Source organism: Eubalaena glacialis, chromosome 3 (assembly GCF_028564815.1).
Source record: "Eubalaena glacialis isolate mEubGla1 chromosome 3, mEubGla1.1.hap2.+ XY, whole genome shotgun sequence".
In the NCBI taxonomy this organism is placed as follows: Eukaryota; Metazoa; Chordata; class Mammalia; order Artiodactyla; family Balaenidae; genus Eubalaena; species Eubalaena glacialis.
The window spans coordinates 152,204,257-152,218,537 of NC_083718.1; the positions used below are offsets into that span (position 1 = coordinate 152,204,257).

A 14,281-nucleotide genomic window follows, 5' to 3' on the forward strand; every position below is an offset into this window, starting at 1 on the left:
ACTGAGCCCATGTGCCACAACTGCTGAAGCCCACGTGCCTAGAGCCCATGCTCCACAACAAGAGAAGCCACCCCAATGAGAACACACCGCAACGAAGAGTAGCCCCAGCTCGCTCCAACTAGAGAAAGCCCATGCGCAGCAACGAAGACCCAACACAGCCAAAATTAAATAAATTTTTTAAAAAAGAGAGAATATTCCTATAACTTCCATTTTGAGAATTAGGCCAACGTAATGAATGTACCTGATTATTTCTAGTTTTGGATTAGTCTGTAGAATTTTTTTTTGATCAATTAAATAGCATTTTCTGTAAGATTACCAAAATACTTCAAATTACCTTTGTTCTTTTTAATAATTCTTCAAGTATGGATATACTAGTGTACAAGTATAGATATACTGTATATATGGTTTGGGTTTTTTTTAAAGTTTTATTCATAAATTAGTGTCCTGTTGTTTATTTTTTACTCTGTATTTATATGAAACAGGTACAAATGTATTCATGTTTCATAGATTTACTTCTTTAGTTGTACAACTGACTTGGGTTGCTAAAATGAATTATTTTATTCTTAAATATAGCTGAGAATTTTTATGTATTTGTTTAAATTTTATTTCCACTACCCCCCGTAGCACTTGAAGGGATATGGAGGAATGGGGACAAATTTATCATTTTCTTTAACTTATGTGATTTCTAGAAAATAGGACACTTTCCTTGAAATTTATTTTTATTTTTATTATTTTTTTGAAATTTATTTTAAAATAAAGCCAAGATCCCAGTTCAAGGATCCCTTCATTCCTGGATGAGGAACCTTGGACGTGGCTTGCTTTGGTATTTTTCTAAAACAGACCTTGGCAACGCATTACAGTAGTCTTGTTCACTTTATCCTTGCCATTTTCTAGTTGCTGCTATCCTCTTTTCTTTTGTTGTTGATGACACAAGTGAACAAGTAGAGCATGATCATGGAAAATAGAGCGTAACTAGGAAGGCATCTGCAAATGTCTTTAGTCACTCACTTGATGAGATGGCATTTGATAGTAACTGAGGTTGTGCACTAATTCAGGAGAGGATTTTCCCAAAGGGCTACCTTAAGATTAAAAGAAAGTTATCCTAGTTTAGTGGAAGACACTGTTTGCTAAGAGAACCTGCTGCTGCCCTAGTCAAGGGTGGGCAGGAGGTGGGGGCAGGGAGGGAGATGTACATCTGTTGCCTTTACTTAGTCTCAGGATAAGCACATCTGTACCAAAATAAAATAGCCAAGTATATTTGGATATTGAAATTGTTGTGAAAATGCATTACAATGGTGGTAGTCTTAACCAAGTAATTTTACAGTGAAGTTTGATTCTTATTCTTGTTCACGTGTATGTTTGCATCTGTTCATTTTGATTTTGTGCAGTTTACTAAGTTTGCTTACTGAAAAAGAAGACCTTTGTGTGTGTGGATTAATATTGGAATTTTTTTTAGAGAAGATCTTTTTCATATTTAGATGAGACATGGAGAAACATTAATTATAATTAATTTTAATATGGACATCTATCCAGCTTAAAATATGTCACTAATGTGAGGTAGTTTCTCAGTAACCTTTCGCTTAAGGCCTGTATTTTTGTGTTACTATGTGGATTTTTACTATAGCTAAGAAGTGAGGTTGGGAAATTTGAGTGAATGTGTTTGCTCTTTGGAAGAGAAAGGGCAAGAATGAGTAAATATTATATTGGCTTGTTTATTCCCTTTCCTCTTGCATAAACTTTTCTTCTAGGGGTGCGTTTAAAGTGACTCTCTAAAAATGCAAGTTTTGAAGTCTGGTTCATTTTATTAAAGGAAACCAGCATCAATCCCACTATTGGTAGTTCGTATATAAAAATTCAGTTACATCGGAATATTTTTATATTGGTATGAAACCATGAGAGGTATGTGATACTTAAAAAACTGCAAACTTGACATTTTATGATTATAAAAGTAATATGGGTCCCTAGTAATCACGTAAAATAGAGAAAAATATAAAAAGAAAGAAACCCTACAATTTCACATTCCAGGGAGAGCCATTGTTAACATTTTGCTATATTTTCTATGAATGTATATAAATGGCTTTATATTTATTTGCCATTATACTGTATATGCCTTTGTATTCAACTTTTAATTTTTATTATTTTTTGTTTTTTGGCTGTGTTGGGTCTTCGTTGCTGCGCACGGGCTTCTCCTGCAGTGGCTTCTCTTGTTGCGGAGCACAGGCTCTAGGTGCGCGGGCTTCAGTAGTTGCCACGGGCCCTAGAGTGTGCGAGCTTCAGTAGTCGTGGCTCGCGGGCTCTAGAGCGCAGGCTCAGTAGTTGTGGCGCACGGGCTTAGTTGCTCCGCGGCATGTGGGATCTTCCCGGACCAGGAATGGAACCCATGTCCCCTGCCTTGGCAGACGGATTCTTAACCACTGCGCCACCAGGGAAGTCCCTGTATTCAACTTTTAAAAATTAACATTATGTCCTAGACATTTTCTTACATTACGTGACCCTTTTAAGGCAAATGTTATTTTTCTTAATTGTACTTACAATGTAAGTAGAGACATCATAATTACACCTATTTATAAAGACTAGGTATTATTAGTGATGTGAAGTCCAAGATTTTTCTTCAGGGTTTGGGAGAGGGTAGGAAAGTAGACTAGGATATTCGAAGATGGGAATAAGTAACATATTTTTCCTATTCCTATTAAGCATTTCTTAAAAAATGCTTTTTGGATCAGCATATCATTATATATAAACCATATAATAATTTTATGAACAGAGTATTGACAGTGGATTGTTTTCCCAAATATAAAATTACTTTAGATCTGCAGGTGGCATGCTTTCAAAATATTTTATAATTGAATTATGAGAATTTTTCAAACCACTGTAGTTTTTCAAGCTACTGCATTAAAGTGAAGCTGTTACTATACCTTCCTGAAGAGTAAGAATAGAATATAATATAAATGTAAAAAAAAAATTCATAAGTTTAAAAGCATGAGAAAGATATATGCCACAGTGACATGCTAAATCAATAAAGATTATTTCCATATAATGGAAATTTTATTATTTAAAAAAATTTTTTAAACCTTTTGGCTGCGCCACGTGGGATGTGGGATCTTAATTCCCTGACTAGGAATTGAACCCGGGTCCCCTGCATTGGAAGTATGGAGTCTTAACCACTGGACCACCAGGGAAGTCCCTGGAAATTTTAAATGTCAAATCAGTCTTGGTCTATAGACTGTACAAATATTGCATCAGTATAGAAATTTAGATATTATTTTAATTTAACAAAATGCATTTATTATAGGTCATAGGCTAGTTTTAATATTTTGCTATAGTTTAAATGCAGAGTGAAGCTTTCCCATAGTATGTTGAAAGAACATAAAGCCCTTTCTGTCAGCCTCAGGCACGTTTCCCACTAGTTACTCCCAGATACTAGAATCCTTGTGATAGTTACGAATCATTGCCTAATTAATCGTCTGGAATGTGCGAGGCATTGTACTAGATTGTGGAACCTCTAAGAAAGATGAGGCATTGGCTCTGTCCTTCAGCAGGTTATTATTTAGAGGTAACTATAATACAGTGTAGTAAGTGTCATAATAGAGGTTAGGTACAAACTGCTGTAAGAGCACAGGTAAAGGAACTTCAAAGTGGGTCAGAGGATATTAAATTTGGCTGGGCCTTGAAGAATGAAAAGTGAGCTTCCAGATAGCAATGGTGTGGAAGGGCATTCAAGGCAGAGCAGATGGTGTAGGAAAGGCACACGGACGTTGAAGTATATTGTCTATTGGAGAAAGAAGAGGGTCTATTGAGGATGGGGCACAGGTGACCATGAAGAAAAGAGGGTAGTAAAAGAGGAAGGATAATGTGGGGCCCAGAATTGAAGGTTCTAAGGTATCTTGTTGCCTGTTTTACTTTATCCTATAGATAAGAGGGAACCATCGTATATTTTTGAAATAGCAGAGTGATTAAAGAAATCTCCTTTGCAATGAGTTATTTTTTTAAGAAAGTTAGACATTTGGAATAGGAAGAAACAAAGGCAAAAAAAAATTATGAATCAGGAGAGGGACAGTGAAAACTAGCATGTGTTTATTGAGAGCCAATGTGAGGTGCATATCTAATATCTCCATTTTGAGTATGGATCGGTTAACAGTGTAGGCAAGGTTAAAAATTTAGACATAAAAAAAAATTCAGGCATGCTGCTAAATTAATAATAAAGTACTAGCAGAGCTCACCATTATGAATCTGTAGTCACCTAGACTCATGGAATGTTAGCCCAAGAAGAGTCTTTCATTGATCATCCATTGTGTTGGCTCTTTTAAGGGAATTTTTTAAGGAAAGCAGCATGGTAGTAGTTGTACTTTTAAATTAATCAGTTGGTTGAGAAAATATAAGTTAAAAAGCAATTATTAAAAACATTGTTCAGTGTCTTATTTAATCACAGAAGCATCTGCATATATTTGAAAAATAGTGGCACACGTGTGAAACATTTAGTCTACAGACAGTGTGTAGCATAGCATATAGCAGAGCTCAGACTCTGGAATGAGAAATGAGAACCTACTGTATTGCACAGGGAACTCTACTCAATGCTCTGTGGTGACCTAAATGCGAAGGAAATCCAAAAAAAGAGGGGATATGTGTATATGTATAGCTGATTTACTTTGCTGTACAGTATAAACTAACACAATATTGTAAAGCAACTATACTCCAATAAAAATTTAAAAAAAAACAAACCTAGTTTGAATTTATCACTTGCTTAATTGTATCTTTGAACAAGTTACTTGCTCATCTGTGCCTCAGTTTTCTCATGTGTAAAATGTGAATAATAGTATCTACCTCATAGATTTGTCATATGGGGTGTAAATGAGTTAATATATATAAAGAGACTGTAACAGTACCTAGCACAATGTAAGGGCCATTGAAAATGTTTGCTATCATGATGATGATGCTATCTTGTATAAGTCATGCAATCATTCAGAGACCTTCTTCTGATAAGTTTTTCTTCTATTTTCTTAGATTCTTATTCTGATGAATGATCATTGGGGTCTTTGAATAGTATGTTATTTAAAAGATATTGTTACTTTTAGAAATTTGTGTTCACAATTTTACTTCACTCTCTTCAAGATCTCTGCCCACCTCGTGAAGACACATGCCTTAGGAGTTATCAATCCATTCTTCTTTCTCACCTGTGATTCCTGGAGACAATCAAGTCCTAATTCCCTATGGAATCCTTTGTATATAATGAATTAACCTCTCTCCTGTGCATCTGCAGTGGTACTAGTAATTTACCATTCTTCAGAGAATTGGGAAAATAGTCATTCAAATGATCTTCTCTGGTTCAAATGAGGAACTCCAATTGTCAGAGGATATGTAAATTTGGCCATCTTGGCTGCTGTGTTTCATGGTGGTAATGATAATGGCAAGGTTGCATTCATCTGTCTCTCAACTCTCCCTTGTACAGAGATTTCCCATCGTATTTTTTTTTAATCTCTGTATCCTTTTTTTTTTAAAAATAAATTTATTTATTTATTTATTATTTTTGGCTGTGTTGGGTCTTTGTTGCTGCACGCGGGCTTTCTCTTAATTGTGGCGAGCGGGGGCTACTCTTTGTTGCAGTGCGCGGGCTTCTCATTGCGGTGGCTTCTCTTGTTGCGGAGCACGGGCTCTAGGCTCATGGGCTTCAGTAGTTATGGCGTGTGGGCTCTAGAGTGCAGGCTCGGTAGTTGTGGCGCACGGGCTTAGTTGCTCCGCGGCATGTGGGATCTTCCTGGACCAGGGCTCGAACCCGTGTCCCCTGCATTGGCAGGCGGATTCTTAACCACTGCGCCGCTAGGGAAGCCCCTAATCTCTGTATCCTTTATCATTAAGCATAAGGTCTAGCACATAGATGAATAAACAAACATGTCATTTTCAAAATGGTTTATCTTTTTTTGTTTTAAGAAATTCTTTCTTACACTGAGATCTGTAGTTTCTTCTGCACATTTTAAAGTTTTGTCTTTCACATTAGGTCTGTAATATACCTGGAATTAATTTTTCTGTTTGGTATGATTTAGAGACTTATAATTTTTTCTTCTTGCCATACGGGTATGCCCAGCATCATTTAACGAATAGTTAGTTCTCTTTTCCTCCAGTCAGTTTTAATGTCATGCCTTCTCATCATTTTTTCTGTATATATCTAGATCTGTGTCTAAGTTCTGTTTTCTCTTCCTTTGATCTATTTGTCTATCCTTGCATCAAACCAAACTGTCTTAGTTATTTTAGCTTTCCAGTAATTCATAATATCTAATAGGGTAAGTCCTTTTTACATTTTATAATGCTGTTTTTGGTTTTTTTCTTTGTTCTTCCAAATATGTTTCAGAATATGTTCTTCCAAAGCTTTTCAGGTTCCTTGGAAAATCTTGTTAGGATTTTCATTGGAGTGTATAGATTAATTAGGAGAGAATTAACATCTTTATTATGTTACTCATCATTCACTAAATAGTAATGGAGTACCTCTTGTATACTGGGAACTGGGAATATAGCAGTGAACAAAATTTGCAAATATCCCTGGACTCATGGAGCTTACATTCTAGTAGAAGGAAATATGTTCTATTACTCATAGTAGCCAAAACTAGGATCAGTGTAAATGTCCATCAAATGTATATCCATACAATGGAATACTACTCAGCAATAAAAAGGAACAAACTATGTATACATGCAGTAACATGGATGAATCTCAAAATATACTGGGTATAAGAATACAGTAGACTACAAAACAAAAACAAAGAATACAGTAGACTACACATTACCATAGACTACATATTATATGATTCTATTTATGTGAAATGTCTATAAAAGGTAAAATTATAGCAACAGAAAGCAGGTCACTGGTTGCCTGGGGCTTGAAATGGGAATGAGAATTGACTCCCAAGTGGTATGAAAGAACTTTTTAGGTTGTGGAAGTGTTATAAAACTGAATTGTGGTGATCATTGCACAACTGTATATATTTACTAAAACTCACTGAATTGTATACTTACAATGGGCAACTTTTATGGTTGTATAAATTATATCTCATAAAGCTATTTAATTATTTTATACCAACTCAGATGTAACTTGAAAACATGCTAAGTCGCAAAGAAGCCAGTCACAAAAAAACACGTTGTATGAGTCCATTCATATAAAATATCTAGAATAGACAAAGCTATAGAGATAAAAAGTAGATTGGTGGTTGCCTAGGGCTGGGGTGATTGGGAGGGAAATAGGGAGTGACTTGCTAATGGGTATGGGGTTTCTTTTTGCAGTGACAAAAATGTTCTAAAATTGTTGTGGTCATGGTTCCACAACTCTGTAAGTATACTAAAAGCCATTGACTTGTACACTTTAAATGGGTGAATTGTATGGTATGTGAATTATCTCAATAAAGCTCTTCTAGAAAATAAATAAAATTATATGCTGTATATGAAGGAGAATCAGTGGAGGGAGATGGTGGTGGGTGGTGGTGAGGAAGGCCTCACTGAGAAGTTACCAGTTGAGCAAAGACTTCAAAGAGATGGGGGATTGAGGCATGTGGATACTTGGGGGAAGAACTTTCTAGGAAGAGGGGATAATCAGTGAAAGATCCTGAGAAGGGAGCATATCTGACATGTTTGAGAAGCAGCAGTAAGGCCAGTGTGGCTGAAATAGAGTGGGCAAGGGAGAGAGCAGTAGGAAATGAAGCTGGGAGATGGGATCACGTGGGGCCATTGTAAAGACTTGGGTTTTTACAGTAAGGGAGATGGGGAGTCAGTGCAGAGTTTTGCATAGAGGAGTGACATCATCTGACGTAGGTTTTTAACAGTGGCTGCTGTGCTGAAGATAAACTGAAAGGTAGCATACGTGGAAGAAGGGAAACCAATTAGAAGGCAGCAGTCTAGGAGAGAGAGAAAAGTGACTGGGACCAAGGTTGAAGAAAAACATGGCCAGTTTTTTAAATATATTTTGAAGGAAGGAGCAAAAAATTTGCTGACAGATTGGAGATGAGATGTGAGAGAAAGAGAAGAGTCAAAGAAGATGCTATATTGTTTGGCCAGAGAAACTGAGAGGGGGGAAGATGGAGGATAAAGCAGATGGTGGTGGTGGTGGGGGAAATGCCAGGAGTTCTGTTTCTGATATGTTAGAGAAGCCCATCAGACATCCAAGGATGGATTTGAGTAAGCAAATTGAATTTCTAAATCTGGAATCTAGGAAAGAAGTCCTCAAGTAAAGATTGTATTTAAAGCTATGAATCCTCCAATCCATCAACACAATATACTTAATGAGACTTTACTTTCCCTTAAGATAGGCTTTGGGGCTTCCCTGGTGGCGCAGTGGTTGAGAATCCGCCTGCCAATGCAGGGGACACGGGTTCGAGCCCTGGTCTGGGAAGATCCCATATGCCGCGGAGCAGCTAGCCCCGTGCGCCACAGTTGCTGAGCCTGCGCATCTGGAGCCCGTGCTCCGCAACAAGAGAGGCCACGATAGTGAGAGGCCCGCGCACTGCAATGAAGAGTGGCCCCCGCTCGCCGCAACTAGAGAAAGCCCTCGCACAGAAACGAAGACCCAGCACAGCCTAAATAAATAAATAAATAAATAAATAATTAAAAAAAAAAAAAAGATAGCCTTTTATAAATTGTTAACCTTCCCCTGCCTCCAAAGATAATACATACATTAATTTTCCTGTATTTCAGGATCTTCAAGATGAAGTTCAAAGGGAGAATACTAATCTGCAAAAACTGCAGGCCCAGAAACAGCAAGTACAGGAACTCCTTGATGGGCTGGATGAGCAGAAAGCTCAGCTGGAGGAGCAACTGCAGGAAGTCAGAAAGAAGTGTGCTGAGGAGGCCCAGCTGGTAAAGTCTGGCGGTTTACTGCTGCCTGTGTCTGTACCTTAGTTGCTTTTGCTGGCTTAAGATGGAAACATTCTCTGCTTCTTGTTGCTTTTATTGTTAGGTGGCAATCTAGTCAACATGAAGTTCAGGGAATTGAAGGAGATGGGGCATGTTTCATCCAGAAATTACAGGGGAAATAGAACACTTCATATATTTTGTTTTCCAAATTTTAGTTGGAGGTATGGTACCTATGCTTTCCACTCTCCTCTATCAGTCCCCTGATGGCCCTTTTCTACAAAAAATACATCAAAAAACCACCAAAATAGTAAACTAAACAAATAAACATAATGCATTATGGAATGTTTTAATGACATTTCTTTTTTTAATCTCCCTTTCTTCTCATTCACCTCCATGTTATAGATCTCATCCCTGAAAGCTGAATTAACTAGTCAAGAATCACAGATCTCCACTTATGAAGAAGAGCTGGCCAAAGCTAGGGAAGAGCTGAGTCGCCTACAGCAAGAAACAGCAGAGTTGGAGGAGAGTGTGGAGTCAGGGAAGGCGCAGCTGGGACCTCTTCAACAGCACCTGCAAGATTCACAGCAGGAAATAAGTTCAGTAAGTCTTTGTGGCAGTGAAAAATACACTCAAATGGGCACTCACATATCCTTTTAGTAAATAATATTTTCTCGATCTGCTTCTTCTCCCTCTGCCTAGTTTATTTTTCATTTTCAGTCATTTTATATGAATAGGCTTCTTGTCACCTGTCATAAGTTAAAACTGTCATGTATCTTGTACATCTTATGGTTATCACTGGAGTCTGGTTGAGTGTGCAGGATTTGTAGTTAGATGGTTTAGGTTTAAATGCTGGCTCTGCCTCTTACTGCCTCAATCTTCTCAGTATCAGATTCCTCATCTTTAAAACTGGAGAACTTGGGGGACTTGCCTTGTGGCGCAGTGGTTAAGAATCCTCCTGCCAATGCAGGGGACATGGGTTAGCCCTGGTCCGGGAAGATCCACATGCTGCGGAGCAACTAAGCCCCATGTGCCACAACTACTGAGCCTGCGCTCTAGAGCCCGCGAGCCACAACTACTGAGCCCACGTGCCACAACTACTGAAGCCCACGTGCCTAGAGCCCCTGCTCCACAGCAAAAGAAGCCACTGCAATGAGAAGCCTGCGCACCGCAACAAAGAGTAACCCCCGCCACAACTAGAGAAAGCCCACGCGCAGCAGTGAAGACCCAACGCAGCCAAAAATAAATTTATTTTAAAAAAAATGGAGAATTGGGAATTCCCTGGTGGTCGAGTGGTTAGGACTCTGCCCTTCCACTGCCGAGGGCCCAGGTTTAACCCCTGGTCGGGGAACTAAGATATCCCGTAAGCTGCGTGGCGTGGCCAAATTTTAAAAAATAAATAAAATTGGAGAATTAACAGTACTCCTCTACCTCCTAGAGCTGCTTGTAAAGTTTAAATGAGGCAAAACCAGTGAGACATTAGAGCACAGTGTTTGGTAAATAATTGCTCAGTATGTGTTGCTTATAATAACCCAGTGCCTTCCCTTTTGGGATTCTTAAGATCAGTTTTGCTCATTTAGAGACCTGTATTTTTTGTAATTAGGAAATTGTTCTTTATATAGATAAATATGCAGTGTTACGGTAGGTCCAGAATATAGATCCTTCGCTATGCTATTTCTTGACTTCCCTAAATGGAGAATAATATTTTATAGAATGATGGTAAGATGGTTAGATGTGCATAGAGATAATGTAGCCCATTCCTTTCATTTTGAATTTGAACAAACTGAAGCCAAGGAAGGTTAAGTAACTTGCCTATGGTTACATATCCTTCAAAAGAGCCACAGCCTAAAATTCAGATCTTCTAAAACCTGGTCAGTTAATTATGATACATAATGAAGTCCTTCCCCTTGATATGGTTCCCTCCCCCCTCTTGTCTGGCAGGTGAATACCTGCTCACTCATCTTGCAAGACATAGCTTAACCTCTTATTTCTTTGTGGCATTTTCTGAACCCTGCCTTTATTGGACATTGTACTTCTGTTATAGCAATCATAACATTTGCCCCTGCACATTTGTTTATGTGTCTATCTCCCTCAGTAGATGGAGCTTTTTGGTCTAGAAACATACATTTTTATCCTAACATTTAGCACAATTCTTGTCCCAGTGTAGGTACTCAATAAACAGGTAGGAAACCCAAAAGAAAGTCATCCTAGTGGGAATGGTACCAGATAAATGGACAGTCTTTAAAATAGTTTTCTTTGAGTTTTTAAAAAAACTGTTGTTTAAAGTATAATTTATAGACCATAAAATTAACCGGTTTTTTCAGTGCTCTTTCTACTCTGCCGCCAAACACCACGACAGTCTCTGTCATTGGAAATCGAAATGAACACGGTGCACTGGGCGGTGTTTCCTTTTCTTTTTTCCTTCAGTAATAACAAACACGATTGCACAGTCACTCATAAAATGTTCGTTACTCTCCCCACCCAACAACATCCTGATGTTTAGTTTAAACTGTTAGCTTGAAGCATTAGGCATTTCAACAATAAAAAACCATTCTCTTTTCAGTATACCTTCAATTTTTTATTTCTTATAAATATTCAATTAAATATTTCCATTTGTGGTGGAAGTTTGCTGATTTACTGGAAGTTCATTCTGTTCCCCGGAAATGTCACTTGGGTGGCCCTGCTGGGCTAAAATGCAAAGTCCAAGTACTGATTTTTGAACCCAGAGTTCTGTGTAAGATCCAAAAAAAAAATTAACCAGTTTTAAGGATCCAATTCAATGATTTTCAGTAAATTTTGGAGTTGCTCAAACATCCCAATCCAGTTTTAGAACATTTCCATCACTCCCAAAAGATCCTTGTGCCCATTTATAGTCAGTCCCCACTCTTACCCCTAGGTAACTACTAATCTATGTTTTGCTTCTATAAATTTGCCTTTTCTGAACATTTCATATAGAGAAAATCAAGCACGGTGTGGTCTTTCTCATGTTGTTTCTTTCACTTAGCATAATGTTTTTGAGGCTCATCCATGTTGTAGCATGTAACAACATTATAGTCCATTGTATCAGGTATTTTGTTTATCCATTCATCAATTAATGGGCATTTGGATCCTTTCCACTTGTTGACTATTACAAATAATGCTGCTTTGAATTTTGTATTTGCATACAATTCTTTGTGTGGACATATGTCTTCATTTCTCTTGGATATGAAAGTTGTTTATATTGTAAAGTTATGTTAAACTTTTTTTTTTAACTTTAAACTTTAAATTGCCAAACTTTTCCAAAGTGGCTGTACCATTTTATACTCCCCCTAGCAGTGTATGAGGGTTCCAGCTTCTCCACATTCTTACCAACACTTAATTGTCTTTTTGATTATAGTCATTCCTGTAGATGTAAAGTGGTACTTCATAGTTTTTAATTTGTAGTTCTCTTATGACTAGAGATGTTGATCATCTTTTCATGTGCTTATTAGCCATTTGTATATCCTTTTGGATGAAACATCTGTTTAAGTCTCTTGCCCATTTTTAAAAAATGGGTTCTTATTATTATTAAATTATAAGAGTTTTAAAAAATATATATGTATTCTGGAGATAAGTCCTTTATCAGATAGTTAGTTGATTTGCAAATAGTTTCTCCCAGTCTCTGGCTTGTCTTTTCATTTTATTTTCTTTGACTTTTTTGAAAGAGGATTTCTTTCAAAGGAAGGAGCATAAATGAGAAAAATAGAAAGGACTCCGGATATTATAAATTATCAGAGAGAAAATAAAACAGTGTTTTTGAGCATGGAAAATAGTTTCAGCAGGCTGTACTACCAAGTGTGCCAGAATATATTTGGTATCTGTGAAAGGAATTAGATCCTTGTGTCTGATCTCCAAACCTTAAGAATAAACATACCAAACTGTTACACTTGACTCAGTGACTATATGTCTTTCCACAGAGGGCCTATTAAAAAGAAGTTGCTCTTGAAAGCTTAACTATAGCTTTTCTGGGAAAAGAAGTAACTAAAGAAAAATTTTCTGACTTGCTGAATTTTTATTTTTACTTCTTACCTTGTATTTGCAAGAAAACAAAGAACCTTTGACCTTAACTCTATGTAACTTACTTATACAATATATACTATTTATCCAAGTATTTCTGGCACTCTAAATGTTTATTGTACTTTTCTTGCACAATTTGCAAAGAGCTTGTGTTAGTTGTGTGATTTTTTTTTTTTTTTTTTTTTCCGTATCCTCTAAGTTTACGTAGAGAGTAAGGCTTAGTGACAGGTGCATGGGAGAACCAGACACAGGAAAGCCTAGTTGTTTTCATGATTCTATTGATTGTCTCAGAAATAACTATAAGGAACAAACTGTCCTAAATAGAACTTTCTGATAGGCAAGTATTTAACCCTACTGTTTCATCTGTATGATGGGTATTATTTAGTATTAATGTTTTAAATTTTAAACTGCAGGGTAGTAGTGGGCATTAAAATTGATTTAATGGTCATGATAAATTTTTTAAATGAAATAAGGGAGACCAGGGAATATCAGCATGCATTACACACAGTAAGGGTAAGTATTACTTCGTGGAACTTGTTTTACCACTGTATGTGCGTGTGTGTGTGTATAATTATATATATGATGTATGCATCTATATATGTGTGTTTATGTATATAAATACACACAGAGAGACATGTTCAAACGTATATATTTACTGGGTCAAGGAATCTATTTCTTTCTACGGATTAAAGTAAAAGTAAGTTTATAAGCCACTGCTCTGTAACACTAGGAATATACAAGGCCTATGCTGTGTATTAATAAATGTGTAGTATTTTTGGATTGTTAGTTTAAATCCTAAAGACAATGCAGTTTGGTAGATATGTACATATATGCTTACTGATGCCCACTGTTTAAATTTATAAGCATAATAGTTGTGTTTTTCAGTGAACGTATATTAAGCACTTACAGTATGCATCATTGTGCTAGATGTTGGAGATACAAAGTTGATAACAAAAATTGTGGTCTCTACCCTCAGGCTCAAGTCTTTAACTTTTTAAAAATAGAGTGAATTAGTGGAAAAGGAACAGGAAAATTTAATTGCTATAATAGTGACAAATGCAGTGTGCCAGGCGCTTTTACACACATTGTCCATCTTTTACATAGGCCTTTACATTTTACAGAGTTCTTTCAAATCTGTCTTTTGCTACACTTAACAGTCATCTATGGAGATAGTTCTTACTACCTTTATGGATTAAGAAATGGAGGCTTGGAGAGGTTACTTTGACTAAGCTCACCTAACTAGAAGGTGATAGAGCTAGATTTACATCTGTCTCCCAGTCCAGATGTTCTTTTCCCAGGTTATGACCCTGAAAAGACCTTTGGTAAATTACAGATTCCAAATTGAGCAACTTAAAAACCTTATGGGGAGTGTTAGGGGAATAAGATTAGTTAACAGAGCCTTGATTTACAAAATGTCAAT

The 14,281-nt window shown here is 37.0% G+C and overlaps 1 protein-coding gene across 3 annotated transcripts in view; it reads left to right on the top strand.

Moving 5' to 3' along the window:
* Positions 1 to 14,281, top strand: part of EPS15 (epidermal growth factor receptor pathway substrate 15) — a 158,161-nt gene that overhangs the window by 95,727 nt on the left and 48,153 nt on the right. For all 3 annotated transcript variants that reach the window (XM_061184235.1, XM_061184237.1, XM_061184238.1), the window contains exons 14-15: positions 8,671 to 8,832; positions 9,232 to 9,429. In XM_061184235.1, coding sequence (XP_061040218.1) covers positions 8,671 to 8,832; positions 9,232 to 9,429 — 360 coding nt within the window. The remainder of the gene's footprint in view (positions 1 to 8,670; positions 8,833 to 9,231; positions 9,430 to 14,281) is intronic.